The 21308-nt window shown below is 45.9% G+C and overlaps 1 protein-coding gene across 4 annotated transcripts in view; it reads left to right on the forward strand.

Annotated features, from left to right (window-relative positions):
- SLC12A4 (solute carrier family 12 member 4) overlaps nt 1-21308 on the forward strand; it is a 51827-nt gene that overhangs the window by 20779 nt on the left and 9740 nt on the right. For all 4 annotated transcript variants that reach the window (XR_014185052.1, XM_082062351.1, XM_082062352.1 and 1 more), the window contains 14 exons: nt 464-558; nt 3044-3175; nt 10257-10403; nt 10987-11041; nt 11440-11570; nt 12015-12256; nt 14133-14347; nt 15276-15440; nt 15532-15630; nt 17610-17667; nt 19085-19259; nt 19634-19752; nt 20244-20342; nt 20694-20813. Coding sequence is in view for 3 of the 4 variants with exons in the window: in XM_082062351.1 (XP_081918477.1) it covers nt 464-558; nt 3044-3175; nt 10257-10403; nt 10987-11041; nt 11440-11570; nt 12015-12256; nt 14133-14347; nt 15276-15440; nt 15532-15630; nt 17610-17667; nt 19085-19259; nt 19634-19752; nt 20244-20342; nt 20694-20813 (1852 nt within the window). In the remaining variant the exon portion in view is untranslated. The remainder of the gene's footprint in view (nt 1-463; nt 559-3043; nt 3176-10256; nt 10404-10986; nt 11042-11439; nt 11571-12014; nt 12257-14132; nt 14348-15275; nt 15441-15531; nt 15631-17609; nt 17668-19084; nt 19260-19633; nt 19753-20243; nt 20343-20693; nt 20814-21308) is intronic.

Here is a 21308-nt window from a genome sequence, read left to right on the forward strand (position 1 = left end):
GTCTTGTGTAATAGCAGCAGAATCTGGTCTGAATGAGTTGTTCGGTCTACCTAATCTGTTTGGACATAGTGCTCTAAAGTTGTTCATAGTAATTGTTTCTGAGTGCATGAGAACTGTCTTTTCACTTGTCACCATTCTAGATAAGATACAGTTATAAAAGGAACATTAGACAATAACGGCGCAGAATAGTGGTGTAGCTGTGACCCTACTTGTGTGTTTTACTTTGAGGTAGCATTCACTGTTATTCCATTTTAATGAAAACGAGGAGTGGAAACAGAAAAAACTCTACTTTGAGAGCAGCACCTCTAATATCAATAGCATTGCATAACGTTAGATACTGAAAAGAAACAGATTCACTGATCAGACAAGTTATTTCCCTGCGGTTTTTGTCAAGGTTATGAAGTTTCCTTGGGATATCTGGCTTTCTGCTGTTATCTAAACCTGTTTTTCTTTTTCTCTGCAGGTCATGGCAACCATAAAGAAAACAGCCCTTTCCTGAACAGTGCAGAAGCTGGCAAGGGAGGCGATTACTATGACAGAAATCTGGCCTTGTTTGAGGTAATTTCTAACTGTTTTTCATACTCGTAATGTGATTTGTGATCTTCCAAGGTGCAGGGATTGAGCACATCATACTAAGTGGAAGACAGAGCGTTGCAATATCCAGGCAGTGTTGGTACCTGACTCTCGCTGCATGCCAAACCTCAGAGCCATTGGTGCATTTTAGCGGTATGTCTGTGACGTTACAAAATATAATGGTGTTGGAGGTAACCTGAATAATTTAGACAGTGAAGCTGTGGCACTGTGAGCTAATCAGTGTGGGGGAAAAAAGCATGAGCTGATTTAGTGCGTTAAGGAGGGCTGTGTTATTTTGTAGGAGAGTGCCTAAATTCAGGTACTCAAATTAACCTGGGGGTCCTGTATTACAGTTGCAGTATATCTGTAACACGCATTTCTCCTCTGCGCTTTTTCGCGGGTGTATGTTGTCGGAGGTACTAGCGGGCAGAGCGAGCCCGTGAGGTGGCAAAGCTCGGCTGCTCGCGCACTTGGCGGCGCGGGGCAGAGGGCATGGCTGGTGCCGGGCGGAGGAAGGAGGGCCAGTCTCGTGTGAGAGGCTCGCGGGAGCCGCGCCAAGTCTGGCAGAATCCTCCTTCGCGTCCTCACCTCACCGGCTCTGCATTCAGTGCAAATATGTCATTGTGCACTAACAGCAACTTTCTAAAAAAGAAGAAATCTTTTCAGAAGCTCCGGTGCTGGGGAGGTGCAGAGCCTGCGTGCGGCTCTGCCGCTGCTTCCAGCTGGGCGTCTGAGCGGCAGCTTCACAGCAGCACTGGCCACGCGCCCTCCCGTTCCCCGCTCTGCGGGCGCCGGGTCCCCCCCTGTTCCCCGCTCTGCGGGCGCCGGGTCCCCCCCTGTTCCCCGCTCTGCGGGCGCCGGGCTGGGCCCCCCCTGTTCCCCGCTCTGCGGGCGCCGGGTCCCCCCCTGTTCCCCGCTCTGCGGGCGCCGGGCCGGGCCCCCCCTGTTCCCCGCTCTGCGGGCGCCGGGCTGGGTCCCCCCCTGTTCCCCGCTCTGCGGGCGCCGGGCCCCCCCTGTTCCCCGCTCTGCGGGCGCCGGGCTGGGTCCCCCCCTGTTCCCCGCTCTGCGGGCGCCGGGCTGGGTCCCCCCCTGTTCCCCGCTCTGCGGGCGCCGGGCTGGGCCCCCCCTGTTCCCCGCTCTGCGGGCGCCGGGCTGGGCCCCCCCTGTTCCCCGCTCTGCGGGCGCCGGGCCGGGTGCCCCCTGTTCCCCGCTCTGCGGGCGCCGGGCCGGGTGCCCCCTGTTCCCCGCTCTGCGGGCGCGGGGGGCCGAGCCGGCCGCGCGTCCTGCCGGGCCGGTGCCGCAGCGTGCAGCCGCATGGCGTGCAGCCCGCGCCAGCACCGCTGACCCGCTGCTGGGCAGGAGCTGGCTGTGGACGCGCTGCAGCCATGTCTGCCTTGGAGGCCTGCTCCCAGCTGAGGCGTCTCCTCCCTGCAGGGCAGGTAGATGTGTGATCAGCGTCCGCTCACTTGCAAGGGGTGAAGAGCTGGCCACTTAGAGCATGGCTGCTGCTGGTCACACAGCTGCCTTTCTCATAAGTGACAGCTGGTAGCGCAGCCGGGCTGCGGCTCCTTCTGTGGTGCTGAAGAGGAGGAGCTGGCAGCGTCCCAAAGGCCGTGCTGCTCGGCTGAACTAGAAGCGTGTGTTGCTTCAGCCTCTTTCTGGAAGGAGCAGTAATCAGGTGTTTAAAGATGTGAACTGCAGATGAGATCAGAGGAAGGAATAAGAAAAGGGACATTGGGGTCAGTTTCTGCTGTCAGGTACAAAGCACATAGTGCTACTGATCCTCTCAGAAACTGTGCAGATCCATGAAGATAGGATGAAACTCAGGACAGTGAAATCTTTTTTAAAATGTTTTTTTATTTCCTGTGTAGAAAGTTGTTTCTCTACATGCATTACTTACTGTGCAATTAGGCACGTAGACATTTTAATTTTGAAGAGAAAGGGGAAGGGAATGATTTTGTTCTGATTTTCTTTTTTCCCCTTGAACTTACTTTCAGAAACAGAAGTTGGATGGGATGAATGTAAAGGTGTGAGACCTCCGTATGTGTGGCTTTTGGGGTTTTTATCTAGATCCATGTGGATTAGATTACGTAGTTTGAAAAATGTAATCAAATTATCAGAGTGCATGCATGCCTACGGCTGGAGTTTAATTACTAAATCTCTGATTTATGTGGCAACTTGACCTTTTGAAAAGTGTATCCGTCAGTAAACACTCTCAGTAGAGATAAATGCAAAGTACATGTCCATTTTCTTACAGTCCCAAGGCTGAGACTTTTTCTTTACTGCTGTAACTGATGCTTTTCAGCGCCCAAGGAGAAGCGTGCAGACCTGCTGGGATAGCCTTGTCCTGTCAGATTTGCAGATCGCCTCCTCCCGCCCGCGGTTGGGCGCGGCGAATGTGCAGCTCCGGGCCAGGCGGCCCCCGCGGGCGCTGCGCGTTGCACAAGCTGACTCGTTGCTTCTTCCACAGGAAGAACTTGATATACGACCAAAGGTGTCATCTCTGCTTGGCAAGCTGGTCAACTACACAAATCTCACCCAAGGTGTTAAGGAACATGAAGAAGCAGAAAGTACTGATGGCTCAAAGAAGAAAGTATCAAAAGTAAGTAAAGATTCTCTCCACAGCCAGCTGATGAACGGGGTGATTCCATATGTGATTTTTGGGGACCTGGACTTCTTTCTGCTTTATCTTAACCTCTGTCAGGAGCCATGATGGTGTTTCAAAGAAATAACATGGAACTCTGCAGGTAACCAGATGTTACCTGAGCTGAGGCTGATGTAGTGGTTAAGCACGGTGCGCTACAGTGCAGCTGCATTTGGTTGGTATGGATTTAGATAAGTAGGATACGCTTTTAGCAGTGAATTGAATAAGCAACAAACCAACAACCTCAGCTTTTTCCTAGTGCCTTTTTAGCTGCCCAGCAGTATCTGACATCTCTACAAGCCTGGTAGGTATGAAACAAGACTTGCAGGATACACCACCCTCTGGAGTGCTGGGGGGAGGTCACATTGGACACCCTGGGGCAGCTCAAGTGTCATTCTGGTGTTAGGCACTGGGGCACTTGAATTCTGCCCCAAAGGATCTGCCTTTAGGCGGTTAGCCCATTTGGGCTGGCCTTGTAAATAACTAGGTAGAAAGTGGAGTTGATTGTTGGTGGTTAGATTTCTATCAGGAGAGCTGCGTTCTAACTGCTCTTCTTAATGCTCTGGCAGCCTGGCAAGTGTTTCAGTCTGTTCGAAGCCCTCAAGTGGTATGGCTGCATTTTATGGCACTTGTCAGTTTGCTTGCAGATTTTGTCAAAAGAAAGCTTTCCAAGAAGCTAAGATAGCACTTGAATTCTACAGATTTTATAGTACTGCTCTGTCAAAGTTTGAGCCATTTCAGAAGGAGGTGGCAGGGATAATGTTGAAAGAGAGCACATTGTTCTCAACAAGGACGCGTGTTACCCCGTGTTGTACGCCAGGTCCAGCTCCCTTACGCTCCAGCTCCTCACTCTGCACAGTTCTACTCTGGTGTTAGCAAAGGTGCTGAGGCAACATCAAGCTTAAAATTCATTTTTATCTGAGACCGTATGTACTAAAGTACTGTAACATTGTGAGTAAGATGTCATCATTACAAGACTGAGCAATGGTTGTCTGGGTTCAGTGACTGCATTCTGGCACTATAAGCCTGCATTAAAAAAGCAATGTAAACATTTTAACTGTGAATTTCTTTAGTGTGGTACTTGGTGTTAGACTGCTGAGTCTGCCCAGAGTTTTCACTTTCTCATTGCTAATATGAAATGTCAGCCGCATAGCTGTTTTAGCATGCTGTTGTGGGAATAATGTCAGGCATCAGCTGTTAATATGATGTTATTGCATAATCTAAAATAACTTTCAGCCTCTTATTATACTGTTAAAAGCAGATTGATTATTACCCTAACAAAGATAGAATGGAGGGGGTACAACAGGTACAGTCCTTACTATTTTGAGAAAGTTCTGATCACTTTTGCTGTTTGTTTCCTTATTAATTACCTGGCCAGGTTACCAGTGTAAGGTGCAGTCTAACCCGAATGCCAGTCACTTACTTCCCTGTTGGGAAAAGAATACGGAGAATTTGGGGGTGATCTCTAGTGTGAAGTAGATGCCAGCAAATGCAGTATAGCTTCATAAGGTAAAAGCGGGTCAAATAAAAGGAAACTGAGAAGTCATTTTAAATCCCTGGTAGAGTAACATGTACGATTTGGTGTTAACATTTCTAAATCTAGGTATGATTTATGTAAGTGCTTGTGTATTTTCAAAGTGCTTACTGCCCTAAAAAAGGACTGTTGTCTCTGTTAGAGCCACGCTTCTGTGGTAAAACAGAGTTTGGGCTTAATACCTGGATCATCCTGAATTCCGCTTTCCCGTGTCCCAGAACGTGTGTTTGCACGCTTTTCAGATTTTTTTTTTGTAGAATGGATTGGGTGACCGTTCCAAAGGTGACATATCATCCTGTGTTAACATCTAAGTATTTTCTGTGTAAACGCTGTGGTTTCCTTAAGGGAATCTCTGCCTAGTATGTCTGTCTCTAGGATAAATTATATCAACTTCAATATTATAACTGTAGATTGAATTTCTTCTTCCTCTCTTGCCATAAGCAATAAGAAATTTCAAATATCTTTTAGAATATAAGAAGGTTCAATTCTAACTTGGCCAATAATTACAACCATTAAAACCAGGGAATTTAGAAGTGGGAACTGTACAGTGCTATGGATCCAAGGTATCCAGAAGCTGTGCAAATGGGGTTCTCCTACACATTTGTTTTTAATCATCTTTGTGGTATAATTCAGTGCGCTGCTGTTACCTGATCCTTCCCAACTGAGCATTAGTACAAAAGCGTGAATGTCCACCCCAGCACAAGAGCAGGTTCTGTCTCGTTGCGAATGCCGTGCTGGGTGTGCGGTGACAGCAGGTCCTGGGGTGCCACTCGCTGGAGCCGGCACCCATAGACAGGAACTGGAGCAGGGAGGCTGAGCGGCCTCTGGAGCCGGTATTCAAAATGTCGAGTGAGGAAAGCAGTCCTTTCAATAAGTGAATATTTAATTCTCTATCCGAGCAGGTAAGACAGATTTCTCAGTGAATACCTTTTTGTGACCTAGCACACCACTGCCCACCAAATCATATCCACTCAAATGGCAAAAAAAACCCAAACTGACAAAAAACCACAGTCACACAAAAGAAGAGACAAGGCAGTTACGTGCGCATGAAGTGGCCCGATATCCGAGGGGCAGGGTATCAAAAACGTTAGATCTGTTTTACAGAGTTTCAGCTTAAAGGAGTAGAGAATGATATGCTTCAGCTTGTGGAGATTGGTGGTGTCAGCACCTGCTTTCTACAGTGACAAGATAAAAGAAACCTGAATGTTTCCACAAGCTCTGGAAAATATATTGCATGACTAGCCCCCTACTAATCTCTTAGAATAATTGCTGCAGTTTGTGGAAGATGCAAATAAAGATCAGGATAATTTCAGTGCAAAACAGCTTAATGTAATCATATTACCCTGTTTCAGCATTCCCATTATTTTTGATAGTAGCATGCTGTGTTAAAAACACATCAGGTAAAATTGACACTAGTCCATGTAATAGGGTAGAAATTGGGTTACTTTTTGTGTGTTCTAAATACCATATTGTATTAAAGCACTTAGCAATCTCAGTGCTGTAAAAATACCCCCTTCTCATGATGGGAAGAGTGAGATCAACTGTTTTGGTCCGTGTGTTTCCTAAGGCAGCGCGTGGCCGTGCTGCTGTCCGTCCTGGCAGCCGCCGCAGGGGCTGCCGCTGCCGATCGATGTCCCCGGGCCCGCAGCCAAGCTCTGATAACCCATCACGTCGGCACAATGGAAATAGTGTCCTTCAGACTCGGGTCGATATTCGTGTCGTTATGTGTCTGCAGCTGATGAGAGTGAACGGAAACATGATCTGCATCGCTGAAATGAAGACTGGTTTTGAGATTTTTCTGTCCCTTCTTGGGTGATTGAAAACAGTGTTTTTCAAACTGTCTTTATTTCCTTTGTGCAGCACATGCTGTTTATTTTTTTGTCATTTGGTAGCTAGATAGAACATAATAACCTCCTTATTTCAGATTGCATTCTGTTGAGACTTCAGCTCTGGTTTAGTATCACTTACTTATTATAAGATGCTATAGAAGAGGGCCAAGTTAATGCAGATTACAGGTGTTAAGTATTCCTGAGAACAAGCGGGTTCAAGGAGTATGTGCAGATCATTCTTCCATCGCAGCGGTTTCTGTTGCACAGGGGAGAAGCTGCAGTGAGCTGCCGTGCCCGCGGTGCCCTGAGTAACCTGCGGCTGGGGCCGTGCCCGCGGTGCCCTGAGTAACCTGCGGCTGGGGCCGTGCCCGCGGGACCCTGAGTAACCTGCGCTGGGGCCGTGCCCGCGGTGCCCTGAGTAACCTGCGGCTGGGGCCGTGCCCGCGGTGCCCTGAGTAACCTGCGGCTGGGGCCGTGCCCGCGGTGCCCTGAGTAACCTGCGGCTCGGGCCGTGCCCGCGGTGCCCTGAGTAACCTGCGGCTGGGGCCGTGCCCGCGGTGCCCTGAGTAACCTGCGGCTGGGGCCGTGCCCGCGGTGCCCTGAGTAACCTGCGGGCAGGTGTCTGCCCGGCCGCACGCCTCGCACAGCTCCACCAGTAACGCACCATTTCTCCTCTGTGGCTGCAGTGAGTTTGTAACTTGATACGCATAAGTGGCCGCTTAGGAGGGTGGGGAGGGGATAATGAACAGGGGGCAAAGCTGCCTGGACCACTTAGGGCGGAGGGCAGGAAGGAGCTGAGGCAGGTGAATTCTTGTGCAGAGGAAGAGGCTGTTGGGAGATGTGTAAAGGGCAGGCTGAAAACTCACCTGCTTTGACAGTGCTTGGAAAACTGTCACATAGAACATATAATGACTGTGCTCTACTTGCTTCTCCTGTGTAGGAGCAATGGCTCGAGCCTCTCTCCTTTTCCCAGATGCCGGTCTTGACAATCTCAGAAAGTCCTTTAGCTCTGAGCCCCACACGTCTGATAAATTCACTCAGTGCTGGCTGCTGGGTTCAGAGGTGTCGTAAGGGGGGTGGCTGGATGATGGTCAGATCGATGATGAAGTTACGTGGAATGTCTCTTTGAGAGGCAGAGTGCATTCATGTGACAATAGGAAGCTCTTATGCAGGGCAAAACCTGCCCAGTGCCTGGCAACATTATTTAGTCATTTCCCAGTTAATATTTTGCAGTTGAAGACAAAACATGAATCAGATTAAGGTGTTTGACTCAAACGTATCTAAACCACCCCTTCTTGAGGAAACAGGTACCTTATTAAGAGTACCCTGAGAAGAGCCTCTTCCACTGTAGCATTGGAACAACTTGTTAAAGTATCCTTACCTTACCCTGATCGTGATGCTTATGTACAGGTGTCATTTCTGTTAGTAGCAGAAGACAATTCCTTTTGTCCTTATACATAATCTTGACAAAGCTGATGAGGTTAGTTCTACAGGATGGTAGTTTTTGTACACTGACAGGTGATGTCTTAGGGATTTTTTAAAATTATTGTTTCTGTACTGTGACACCAGAACAGCTGAGTAGCATCTGTCTGGCCCCGTGCTGGTAGGTCTCATAGTAAGTCCGTTTTCCGTTTCAAAGCATCGGCACGTGGTTCTGTTGCCCTCTTTCCTTCGGGAGGTTCAACTGAGTTGAAGTGTCTATGAGGCAAGTGCAGCTGATCTTAAGTAACACAAGGAATTAAAAGCTGACTTCAAAGAATTCGGTCAGCAATTCCTGGAATTTCTCACAAGGACGTGCTCGCATCGTGGTCTTCGCACAGTTTTCTTTCATCTCTGGCGGGGTGAATTCTGAAAGCAGATGAGGAAGTTTCATATTGTAACCTGTAGTTAGAAGCTGAAGCACTAAATGCCTAGGTTGCTTATTTAGATGTGGTGATATTATAACTATTTGATTTTTCTAGTATTTTGCTTTGTGTAGTAAAATATAGGCTTGACTTACCTTAGGCAACTAAATTTTTCCATAGTGAAGAAGGCAAGAGCAAAGTTTTGACAGGCATTTATTGCTGTAAGAGTAATATGCTTGTCTTAAGTACTACTGCTTTTGATTCAGGGCTAATTTGTCTTTAAGGGTGCATGTCATTTATTTTTACATTTAGTTAATGCTAAGTGGAGTGAAATTTGAACAAGTGTTGCCACCTGCCTTTAATATTTAGATGATGGTTCATGGGTTTCTTTAAATACTGCTTATCTGTAATATGTCCTGGAACTGAGGTTTACTTATAGGAAGAAGCATGAGAAGGGATGAGCCTTTGAAAAGTTACACTCTCTCTTCCCCTTGTATTTCAGCATTCTGTGTGATTTTTAAATGCAAAAGAAAAATTCAGAATGTAGAAGCAATGAACATCTTGGCAGGAAAACGCAGAGATTTGAGACTCGGAGCTGTGCCCGTCCCGGCCCCGCTGTGCCCGTCCCGGCCCCGCTGTGCCCGGCCCGTCCCGGCTGTGCCCGTCCCCGCTGTGCCCGTCCCCGCTGTGCCCGTCCCCGCTGTGCCCGTCCCCGCTGTGCCCGGCCCGTCCCGGCTGTGCCCGTCCCCGCTGTGCCCGTCCCCGCTGTGCCCGTCCCCGCTGTGCCCGTCCCCGCTGTGCCCGGCCCGTCCCGGCTGTGCCCGTCCCGGTTGTGCCCGTCCCGGCTGTGCCCGGCCCCGCTGTGCCCGGCCCCGCTGTGCCCGGCCCGGCTGTGCCCGTCCCCGCTGTGCCCGTCCCCGCTGTGCCCGTCCCCGCTGTGCCCGTCCCCGCTGTGCCCGTCCCGGCTGTGCCCGTCCCGGCTGTGCCCGGCCCCGCTGTGCCCGGCCCCGCTGTGCCCGTCCCGGCTGTGCCCGGCCCCGCTGTGCCCGTCCCCGCTGTGCCCGTCCCGGCTGTGCCCGTCCCGGCTGTGCCCGGCCCCGCTGTGCCCGCGCGGGGGTCGCTTTTGTATTCCTTGACATGGCCCCTTCTCCGTGGCGTTTTGATTCCGTCGTTACAGATCTGGCTGTCCTCTGACGATAATGATTTGGGCCAAGGGGAAATCTATAAGATGTGGTGTTGGATGCCAGTCGTGTGCAGTTCCTGTGAAGTCACGTCACTAACTTGTATTTTCTCAATCGCCGTCAAAAGTGTCTGGTGCTAATGCTAAACACAAGAAAGGTAGAATAGTTAGTTTTACATGGAATATATGAAATGGAAGAAAATTCATTTTGCGTGTCTCCAGATTGTGTCCAGATCTCCTCTAGCTGTAACATCACAGAAGTATGTTTCCCATGAAACAGTTTGTGAACTTTGGGGAGCAGGGTAGGATCTGCAGTACTTGAGGTTTGCAGCTCTCAGCAGGTTTCATACTGGAAGCTCTGTGGTCCTCCAATAAAACCAGTACATGTGCATTCTGTTGTTAGTAATTGGTGTTAAATGCTGAGTAGAATTACTTCAAATGTGAAGATGGGACAGGATTTTGTTCAGAAATTCGTGGGTTTGGTGTTAGGAGTTTGCTTCGTGTTTTCTGGAAGTCCAGCGCACTAGTGTTTGTGTGTCTACATTATGTTTCCCAAATTTCTACCATTTGAAAAACTGAAGTTGTAGAATGTTTTTGTTATCTGTGCTTTGAACAATTCCAGTTAATGAATGCCAGTTAACTTGTTTTTCAGTCACCCAGCATGGGCACCCTGATGGGGGTGTATTTACCATGCATGCAGAATATCTTCGGGGTGATTCTCTTCCTTCGGCTGACTTGGATGGTCGGAATGGCTGGAGTTCTGCAGTCCTTCCTGATTGTTTTACTTTGCTGCTGTTGCGTAAGTATATAGGTAAAATAATGCATGTGACGTAACCTCTGAAACTATTGAGAAAGTTGGAGAGGCTGCATTGTAGCTGTATGTGTGAAGAAAAGCCAGATTAATGCCAAACCCTTCTGCTGTGTTTGTAGCCATGTGATTTGTTTTGTTTCGCCCCTAGTGTTTCTAAACTGGCAACGTGTGTCTAGTGTAGACACGGTCCTCAAGGTGGTGTTTGTGCAGCAAAGAGCCGGTTCCTGTGCCGGTCCCGGTCCCTGGCTCTCGTTGGGGTTTCAGCGCTGCGGTGGGGGGACCCGCATGCTCCCGCCCCGTGCGTGGCGCGGTGCGTGGCGCGGCGCGGTGCGCGGCGCGGTGCGTGGCGTGGCGCGGTGCGTGGCGCGGTGCAGCGCCGCTCGGCTCACGCAGAGCTCGCACAACCTGGCGGTTCGGTTCCTGCTGCCCTTGTTTTCCTTCAGATAGTGAAGGCAGAATAAATAGAAATATTTTATCCTACATGCAGCGGCAGCTTTGCTCTATCAAGAAATAAGTGGTGTTTTACAAAACGTGGTTGACACAATTGCTTGCTTTTCCTTGTTTTTCCCAGACTATGCTGACAACCATATCAATGAGTGCTATTGCCACAAATGGTGTTGTTCCAGGTAAGTGTGGTTAGCAAACTTTTCATTTGTGTGGGTTTTGCGTTTATTTTGTTGTTGTTGTTGTTTTGGGTTTTTTGCTGCTGGTTGGTTGCTTTGGTTTGTTTTTTGGAGTTGCTGTAAGCTGTTAATGTGGTTTTATTCCAGAGAAGTTTGTTCAAGCTGGGATACAAAGCCTGAATTGATACTATGAAGAAATAGTAGATATTAGTTAGGCTAAAGATTAATTCATTTGGTTTTTAGTTACCTCTATGCTAACAAAAAGATACCTCAATTGAACCCCCTGTGTATCAGAAAGCAGATACACAGTCTATAATTTTGTTGTGTTCTTGTTGTGAATATTTTACAGTTTATAAGAATGAATAAATTGTAATTGTACTCTCACTTTTCTTGTTTCATAGCTGGTGGCTCCTATTTCATGATATCCAGGTCATTAGGCCCAGAGTTTGGTGGAGCTGTAGGGCTGTGCTTTTATTTGGGAACGACGTTTGCAGGAGCAATGTATATCCTTGGTGCCATTGAGATTTTATTGGTGAGTAGTACCAGAGTAGTCCTGCTTTTAAGACAAACAGCACATAGAAAATGCTGCAGTATTCTTGTCCCCTATTCATACACACATTTGCAGGTAGAGACCAGAAGTTAATTTTCTTGGTGTCCAATTCCGTACCACTAGTGCTTCCCTTTGGAAGCTGCACACTCCACAGGTATCCAGAACGGAAGGTCTCCTGAAAACACAGGTGGAAGTACGACCGTATCAGTGATATGTGTGTGTCATTGATAGAGTTGCCTCAGTTGTACTGCTGAAATAGCCTGGGCTGTTAGCCCTTGCCTTTTCCAATAAACTGAGGATTTGTGGTGAAGGACAGGTTGCAAATTGGAAATTGATGTACATTTCTAGCATAGGTACAAGATCACTACAGTAAATGGGCAGAGTTCTGTTCCTGCCTTCCTTCAGCTTGCTTTCTTCTCATTTCAGACATATATTGTGCCACAAGCAGCGATTTTTCATCCTTCTGGTGCCCACGATGTGTCCAGTGCTATGCTGAACAACATGAGGGTGTATGGAACTGTATTCCTCATCCTAATGGCAGTGGTGGTCTTTGTAGGCGTGAAATATGTTAACAAATTTGCTTCCCTCTTCTTGGCCTGTGTAGTAATATCCATCCTGTCCATTTATGCGGGAGCTATCAAGTCCATCTTTGATCCACCTGAATTTCCGTGAGTAATATTTCTCAATGGGGTGTAACTTTGCCTACAGGTCTGGAAGATGAGGTTCAATGGAAGTTACTTAGAACTTGTGCTTTGTACATTGCCAAAGGTACCTTTTTTGTGAATTTAGCTTTTTCAGCTGTACATAGTGACAGTGATAGTCTTCTGCATGCAGAGTTGGTGGCATACGCATTTCTTACGCTAAAATGAATGCATTATTGCGTTCTCTACCTGTTTCGGTAGAATGAAGTCTCGTGGTGAGTACACAGGTTGATGGAGGCTGACGTTTCTCTGCCTCCTCTAAAGACAATCCGGTGTCATAGCCCACGGCTGCCGACGTGAATCTTGGCAGGAGTTCTGGGCCATTGATGGCCGTCTTTCTCAGCAGGAGGCAGCTCGGCAGGTCCATTTTTCGCAGGCCAGTCAGACATGATGTTTTGCCTTCGTGGCTGGAAAGTGCGGTTGCGTGATGCAGCTGCTTGCTAAGGGGCAGAACATCCCTGAGGAATGCGGGAGGTGTGGTGGTGGGGCTGTGCTGAGGCTCCTGCAAAAGCGCCCCTGGGCTGGGAGCGGATTGCTCTGCCGCACGGGCAGCCCTGCTCTGGACACAGCACACCTGTTCCTTGCTGGGTTGGCGGTTAAACATGGCATGTGGTTTTTAAACTTGGAGCAGGAGCAGCAATAATGTGGATACGTGTGCTTTACCAGAAATGCAAACAGTATTTCCTGATACTGCTGACGAGAGATGAATGGAATGGAAATAGAGGAGTTGAGCCTGCATAATTATTCTCATCTTAAAATGTCGTGACCATAACTGAGTCCTTGCAACCCTCAAGTGCTCCCTTTAGATATTTAGGGCCCAGTGATTATAATGTTTTACAACAGTGGCAGGTTTACAGCAGTAAAAATAAAGCAGTGTCTCTACATCCCCCTTATTATCTCTTGGATTGTTCTTGAATGTTCTCCTTTTTCCCTTGGGCTGTATTGGATTTTCTTCTGCTGGAGTAACCGGATGCTGTATTGATTTTTAATTCCGGAGGGGAAGGCCTCTCTGAAGTTACAGTTCACAGGCTTGCAAACCTGACAGCAGTGGCCCCGTATCTTCAGTTTTCCTGGCTCTGGTACTTGATGAGACCTGTGAAAGAATTAAACTTACTAAAATGGAAGAAACAAAACTTGTTTGTTTGTTTGTTTTCTGGCATCGGGAAGAGAAGCTTAATGAAAATTTAGTGGCAGAAAGCTGTTATGTTGTATCATCGTATCTTGTGGAACCATCTTTGGACGAGTGGGTTAAAAATTGTCAGTACTGGAATAAACCATATTTGTGGTTAGGTGAAATGCAACGGGCACTGGGGGATTTCAGCAATTATGCATTGTACCTTTGACAAGAAGAATCGTTGCTCATTGTGATTGAAATGTACGTTCCTGATTCTTAAACGACACTGTCAGGGGTCACTGGAGTGCTACTGGGCAGGAACTGGGATAATGCAGTTCCACGTATCTTTAGCTATTCGAAAGATCTAGCACTCTGAATGCTAGTATTCTTCAGATCTCTTCCACTCCAGTAGTTCTGTTTAAATGAAAACAAAAATGTTGCCTAATCTTTCCCTTTCATTGTTTAAGGTAAATTTACCAAATTCAATAAATCACACTAGTGCAGCTTTTTATACCTCTCTCAAAATTGTTGGAGAAGTAGCTTTGTACTTCTGACCCTCGAAGGAAACAGAGTCTTTGTCCTGTTACCACCAGCTTTTCAAGCTGAGAAATAACGTAGCAGACCAGAGCCAGTTCACGTTCCCATGATGTGAAAGAAGAGTGATGGGAAGGGTGGATTTCCTCTTCCCGGTACCAGGTAATAACACTGGTTTTCATGTTTCCCTTCCAGGATTTGCATGTTGGGCAACAGGACTTTGTCAAGAGATCAGTTTGATGTTTGTGCCAAAACCATAGTCAAGGATAACATTACTGTGGCCTCTAAGCTTTGGGAGCTCTTCTGCCACACTAAAAACTTAACCACGGAGAACTGTGATGACTATTTCCTAATGAACAATGTCTCTGAGATAGCAGGAATTCCAGGGGCTGCCAGCGGGATTTTAAAAGGTATGGCAGGTTATTGAGGCATGCTGAGCAAAAAGGGGTTGAACTGTTCCCTGCTGCTTAAGGAAGAGGGACTGAAGAAATGTAATTACAGCGAAGAAAATTATCTTCAGTAAAGAAAACCAAGCCTTATAATCTTGAGAAAGAGTAGATGGCACTTTTCTCCTGATACAGTACTGGTCTGCTCTAAAAGTGATTAAATTTGCCTTGTTCGTCTGATAATTTCAGCAGAAAGTCTGCTAACATGAGCAAGTTGTTTGAAGTTTTTCAGAACTCTCTGTAGCTAGGACTCTCCATTTTAGACAGGTTAAGATTATGTCCTGAAATATGAGAGTCCTTGTATAAAAATCACATACCTCGTCCTTTGCCTGCTCCTGATTATAATATAATTATAATATAATTGAGAAGTGTTCACTGTTGAACCAGACTCCAGAGAACAGGTTCCCGTTTTCACAGAAGCCAGTAGTCTGGTTTCTAGAATGGACTCAGTGCTTGTTAGCGAAATTTAAATGTCACCGATACAATTTTGTAATTTTTACACTGTCTGAGTAACAAATCCATTTATATTTAGAAAGCTGGTCAATATTGTTGCTTTGGTTTCTCTGAGCTATCGTGAGTGGGCATGGTCATTCATTAAAGATATTAAATGTATTTCTTGAGGTTAAAATAGGTGTGAAGTTCATGTTACATTTAGTAATACAAAAGGATAAAATGGGCCTGGACTTCTGTAGACTGCTCATACATATTTATTGGTTTTGTTACAGGTTCCCTTGAAGGCATGCAATACTAATTTTCTTTCATGTAACTTGTATATGCCTTAATTTGTGTTGATCACTGAATTGCATGAATTCAGTTGTAGACCCATTATAATGACAACAGGATTGAACTGAAACATGCTTTTCTTTTCTGTGGTGTGATAATAACATTGAAGACAACTTATGGAGCAATTATTTGGAGAAAGGAGAGATACTGGAGAAAGCACATCACCCGTCTGTTGATGTAGCAGGCCAGAAGAACAACCTTCATCTGTATGTGCTTTCAGATATAGCTACTTCATTCATGGTACTGGTTGGCATCTTCTTTCCTTCAGTGACTGGTGAGAACTCTGGGACAAAAGGGACAAGAGGGCATCCTGGGCCTCTGAGGTTTCTTCTCTCCCTTGATCTTATGTCCAAATGTATTTTCAGGTATCATGGCTGGTTCAAACAGATCAGGGGACCTCAAAGATGCACAGAAATCCATTCCTGTTGGGACAATTCTTGCCATTGTCACCACATCGCTAGTCTGTATCCTTTTAAAATGAGTAGAGTCCTGGCACGTTGTGACTCAGATGAATGACCACGTTACCTGGTTTGTGGAACTGCCTTCGGGTGACTGAAATACCAATGTGAGTATGACTGGTCAGTCAAAAACACCAGAGTCCTTGCGCTGAAAGCATCAGAATTATTATCCTGTTGTTTTCCATCTCCCTTTCTGTGTTGGGTTTTTTGTTTTCTTTTGCATTTCTGTTGTTTTTCTTTGCTACATAGTCATCTATAGCTTTTCACACTGGTGGAATACAGGTACATATATATTTTTTTCTTAGTGTGCAGTGGATTATTAAGATGAGGGAAGGCTTTAAATGGGAGAGATCATAAATTTCAGTTCCTTAGAAAACAAGCCTTTGTGTGACATTGAGGAGTATATGCTTTCTTGAACATTTTAGGGCAAGATAAACTGAAGTTAGAAATTAGATTAGATGTTCCCCAAGTGTGTTGGTTTTGGTTTTTCTGGGGTTGGGGCAGGGAAGGTTCATATGTAAAGCCATAAAGGCAGCTGCTCGCTGGTACCAATGAATTTATGTAGTTATTTTGGAGTCAGTGAGCCGAGATGCTCTTACATCAGTTTACAGGGCTTTTCCCCACCGCTTTGGTTTTTAGCACAGCCATCTGATCGAGTGCTGCTCCGCGATCGCCCGCACGTCCCGGCGGGCACGCTGGAAGCGTCACGAGCGCCGTGCTGGGTCCCGAGCTCCTCGTAGCTGTGAGAGACTCGCTGTTTCCTGCCTGTTCCCCCTGGGCCCGGAGTACTTAACTTTCAGAATATGAGCATGTTCCTCGTACCAGAGTTGTGGGTGCTGAGTGTGTGTTCAGAGGAACAACCCTTTTCCCAGTTGAAGTTGTCAAGTTTTGTACGTGGTTGACCTCTTCAGGGCTTAGGACCACAGGAGCTTTGCTTAGGAAAGACCGTCTTAATCTCTCCTCATAGAGAAAAGATGAAGCCAAGCTCTTTCAGCTTCCTCTAGATGTTGGTGTCTTAAACTACAATTTGTCAACATAGGAGGTTAAAAAAAAAGGCAAAAAGCAATTAATATGAGCAAGGACTTCCAAAATGGATTGTAAGAGCTTTCTGGAAAAGTCCCAGTCCAAGGGCAGCTGGCCAAGGCGGTGACTCTCCTGGGATCCTGCTGATGGGAACCTGGCTGTTGGCACAGCTTGCCGAGCGGTAAGTCAGGGGCCCAGCCCCTGGGAGTGCAGCCTCTGCAGATGTTTTTTGGGAACCGTCCCTGTTCCAAGGAGTCTGCATTTCCTAGGAATTTAACAAGCCTTAGACCAGGTCACAGACACAGCCCCAGCGCTGGTGTTAAAATACTTGCAGATCAAAACTCACTTTGTGGTGGGTAACTCCGCGTGTAGACATTAACACGCCACCAGTGGAAGGCTTCCACCCTGATTTTTAGGAGTGATCAATGTTTGTTACTCTTTGTATTTTACAACTGCATTTCGGGGGTAGAGTTCAGGATTTAACCATTCATATAAACTTAAAGCACAAGATCAAAAACTTTACTGTAAGGCTGGATCAAAAAAACCTGAAGTATTTTGTACTCCCCAATGCAGTAGCAGTACAGTTTAATAAGAAACCAAATATTCAAGTAATTTTATATGTAAACATCAATTTAATTTGCTAGTATAGAACAGAAACTGATATTGAAAGATCATTCTTTTCTTTCTTCTTGTATCTGAAGATATCTTCTTTATGATAATATTTTAAACTTTTTAAAAAATTGAAACTTAGAATAGTAACTTTATCATTCAGTGTTAGAAGGTATACATGAGCAGCGAGACCGTAATGTACCCACCAGCCTTGCCCTGTGCCTGTGGAGATGCTGCAGTGCAGATGCTGTAGAACAGAGACACTTGTTGGACTTTCCACAACACTTTCTACAATTGCGTTCATCTGCCATGTCTAAATAAATGTTACTTCCTTAGCACACCCTGTACTCCAGACTTCAGCTGTGTATTGTTATTTGGAGCCTGCATAGAAGGTGTAGTCCTGAGAGACAAGTAAGTGTTACCGTTTCAGTGCTCTCTTCTGCAGGGAAGTTGTGTTCTTTCCCATCTCATGCTGGCCCCCTCCCCCACTTATTGTTATGTTTTTTTAATTTTACTTCTGGTCACCTTTTAAACCATATTTGAATGTAAACTCTCAACAACTTTTTGAGACTCTTCTTGTATTCGATTCGATACAGATTTTCCATCCTGTGTCTTAGTTCCTTCCTCCACCTGCCCAAAGCTGTTTTGCTGTGTGTCAGCGCGCCCTTTTCAGTTTCCAGGGGCACTCATTCAGAGACCAGGACCCTAACAGTACATCACAGATTTCTGATTTCTCTCTTCCCTAGAGAACCAAGATACAAAACAACAACAACGAGCTGTTGTTTTTCTTTTGTTCTTGTCCAGATGAACCTTGATTTTTTTTTTTTTTTTTCCCCTCATTCATTGTCCTGTTTTTGTTAATTACTGAGTTTGGCAAAATTACTCTTTGCGAACTGTTGTCTGGCTTCCCCGCCGCCCGAGGCGCTGCTGCTGCTCTCTGTGCCGGCACGGTGGCGCCAGCAGAGCCAGCCGAGCAGCCGAGCGGTTTCAGCGTGCCGTGCGTCAGCAAAGCTTGCGAAGCTGCTCTTTCTTGTGCTTGCTGACCACGGCCCACCAAGCCAACAACTAGTGTAATGTGCTCCCCCTGACACGTGCCAGACAGGCAGGTAACACACATCTCTATCTGCATACGCTGTATTCATAGCTGGTATTCATAGGATGAAGTATTTCCTCATAGCATTTGTGATTATTTTCTTGCATAGAAGCCAAACTAAGAAATGCAACCAGCTATCCGTAATTGGATAAAGTTGGGTGTGTGGTTATCTCTGCCCTGGGATTATTAGTTATCAGACATTTCTGACTGTAAACCAGATAACAGTGTTCCCAGTACTAGAGTCTACAAGTGCTTTCTCTGACAGCTTCCCTCACATTGATGGACTCTTGCCAGGGCATAAGCAATGAAGCGCTTGTGAGTATAATTGTCTGAGAAAAAAAGCCACAACCAAACCAACCAACCAACCAAATAAACCCTCCAGTCTTTTGTAGGGAGGTCTGATACTGGATTGTGTTGGGACTTTTAAACATTAAACTTAAGTTCTTGTTAAGAACTGCATCTTTCTAGGTGAAAATAGAAAATAATGTTGTGATAATAATGTAAATCTTACGATACATAGGCAGAAGAAAGTTTTTGAATTGTTGAAATCAGGTTGCAGACACTTCCTGTGTATCAAAAGTAACTCGGGTTGCTTACTACTTTTTATCTTTCCTAATAAAGACAATATGTAATATTTAGTAATATTTAAATGATGTCTTAAAATGGACCCAAAAGAACAAAGGTGAGTGTAGAACACTGCTCTGAACGTGACCGTCTGGGTGTCCCTCTCCGCAGGTACGGCGACGCGGTGAACAAGAACCTGGTGGTGGGCACCCTGTCGTGGCCCTCGCCGTGGGTCATCGTGGTGGGGTCCTTCTTCTCGACGTGCGGGGCCGGGCTGCAGAGCCTGACCGGGGCGCCGCGGCTGCTGCAGGCCATCGCCAAGGACAACATCATCCCCTTCCTCTGGGTGCGTGCCGAGCGCTCTGCGCACAGCCACTGACCAGCCCTGACGCTGAGCTCTCGGAAATTAAACTGGTGTTCCCTGGTTTGTCCAGCATTCCAGTGAAGTCAATATTTTTTATTTTAATGCTTTATTTTCTTTTGTTAGAAACTAGGAATAACTTTAAAGGAGTTTGAATAGACGTATATGATAATTTTATGAAGAAGTCTAACATTTAATTCAGTGAAGCGCAGAAAGCCGTTAGAATAATTTGACTCCTTGCTCTAGAGAAAAAAGTATGTAAGAAAATAACTGGGTTTTTTTTAAATGTGGGTGGTTTTTTTTTCATTATAACCTTACGAAATGTTTGGAAGATACACTTAATATTTCTGTTTCTTCAGATTTTTGGTCACGGAAAAGCGAATGGTGAACCGACATGGGCTCTTCTGTTAACAGCATTAATTGCCGAGCTGGGAATCCTTATTGCTTCCCTTGACATGGTGGCCCCAATTCTCTCCATGTAAGAAACGGGGTGGCTGCTGTTAAAAAACAAAAAAGGGTGGGGAGGGGCCAGCTGGGGAAGACTGACAGTCTAATGAGTTTTGTTAATTGGATGGCCTTCTAGAACCATATCTTAAACGAGTAAAGAGAATTATTGGAGTCTGAGTTCCACTTCTGTTATTTCTATGAATTATCTGACATGAGGCTCTACGTGTAAGTCTGTTTGTTTCTAGTCTGGAATATGCTCTGAATAAACATCTTTTTACTATAGCTAGATTGTTATTTTCTTTAGGGAAATGTTATTGTTATCCCAGAATTAATATAGATCTAACTTGATTCAACTAAAAAACTGTTCTAACTACTTTTTACTGATAGTTGAGCTAATAAAAATCAGAGGAATGGTCACACATGACAGGGCAGCCATATTTTGACTGTAAATCATGAATGTGATTATAATATATGCCAGGATCTCTGCGTGAGCTGAAGGGCTTTTCACTTTTTTCTTTGCAGGTTTTTCCTGATGTGTTACCTCTTCGTTAATCTCGCGTGTGCTGTGCAGACACTTCTTAGAACTCCCAACTGGCGGCCCCGATTTAAATACTATCACTGGTAAGCAAAAGAACACTCGGTGCCTGGGCTGTGCACTGCGGTGTGGGGTTTGGAATCGCTCCTTCCATGAGGGTCGTGGGCACCTCTCTTTCCTCTGGATATCAGGCCTAGACAAGAGTACTTGGATGTAATATTTGTTGTGCGTGAGACCCAGATAGTTAATGGCATCAGAGTTGCATTTCAACAACAGGATGCTAAAACTGTTCGGATTAGGGAGATTCACGGGAAGCTTTACTTTCACTGTCAGGTCAGAATAGACAATTTAAAGAAAAAAGAGCAAGAGAATAATTGACTTGTGTTTCAGCTTTTTTCTACCCCACTATTCACTAATATATTTTCTTTTTGTCTTAGGGCCCTCTCATTTTTAGGCATGAGTATTTGCCTGGCACTGATGTTCATTTCATCTTGGTACTACGCTTTGGTAGCTATGCTTATTGCAGGCATGATTTACAAGTACATTGAATACCAAGGGTAAGTATTCACTAGATAGGAAAAGGTAGGAAGGAGATTGGGTCTAGTTTTGATGAATTATCTCTGGCCTTCACATTTGGAGAAGGAACTGTGCAGAGATACGACTTACAGGGTTTCCCTTATTTTTTCCATTGTTTTACTGTGTCAGTGCTACGCAAAAGCCCCTGAAGTGCTTTGTTGTTAAGCCTCTAGAGGCGTTTGGTAACACTTGAGAGTCACAGGAAGCAGAAACCCTGGTTGGGATCTACCCTTCTGCTGTCTCTCACACGTAATTACTTCAGGGCCAGAACACCTGAGGGCAGCCTTCTTATTCCAGTGTACCTGGTGCAAAAGTCTGTCTAGAACAGTCCTTGAAAAGCTGAATCTGCAGCTTCGGTTGCCTGAGATGGTTAATACCTGATGGAGTCAGGATGTAGTAAGGCTGTATAACTTAATTTTTAGCAAAATGGGTACTGAAATGCCTGTTTGTGCTTGGGAAGCATTCTCTGTAGTGGA

This window comes from Streptopelia decaocto (assembly GCF_964273445.1).
Source record: "Streptopelia decaocto genome assembly, chromosome: 11".
Taxonomy (NCBI): Eukaryota; Metazoa; Chordata; class Aves; order Columbiformes; family Columbidae; genus Streptopelia; species Streptopelia decaocto.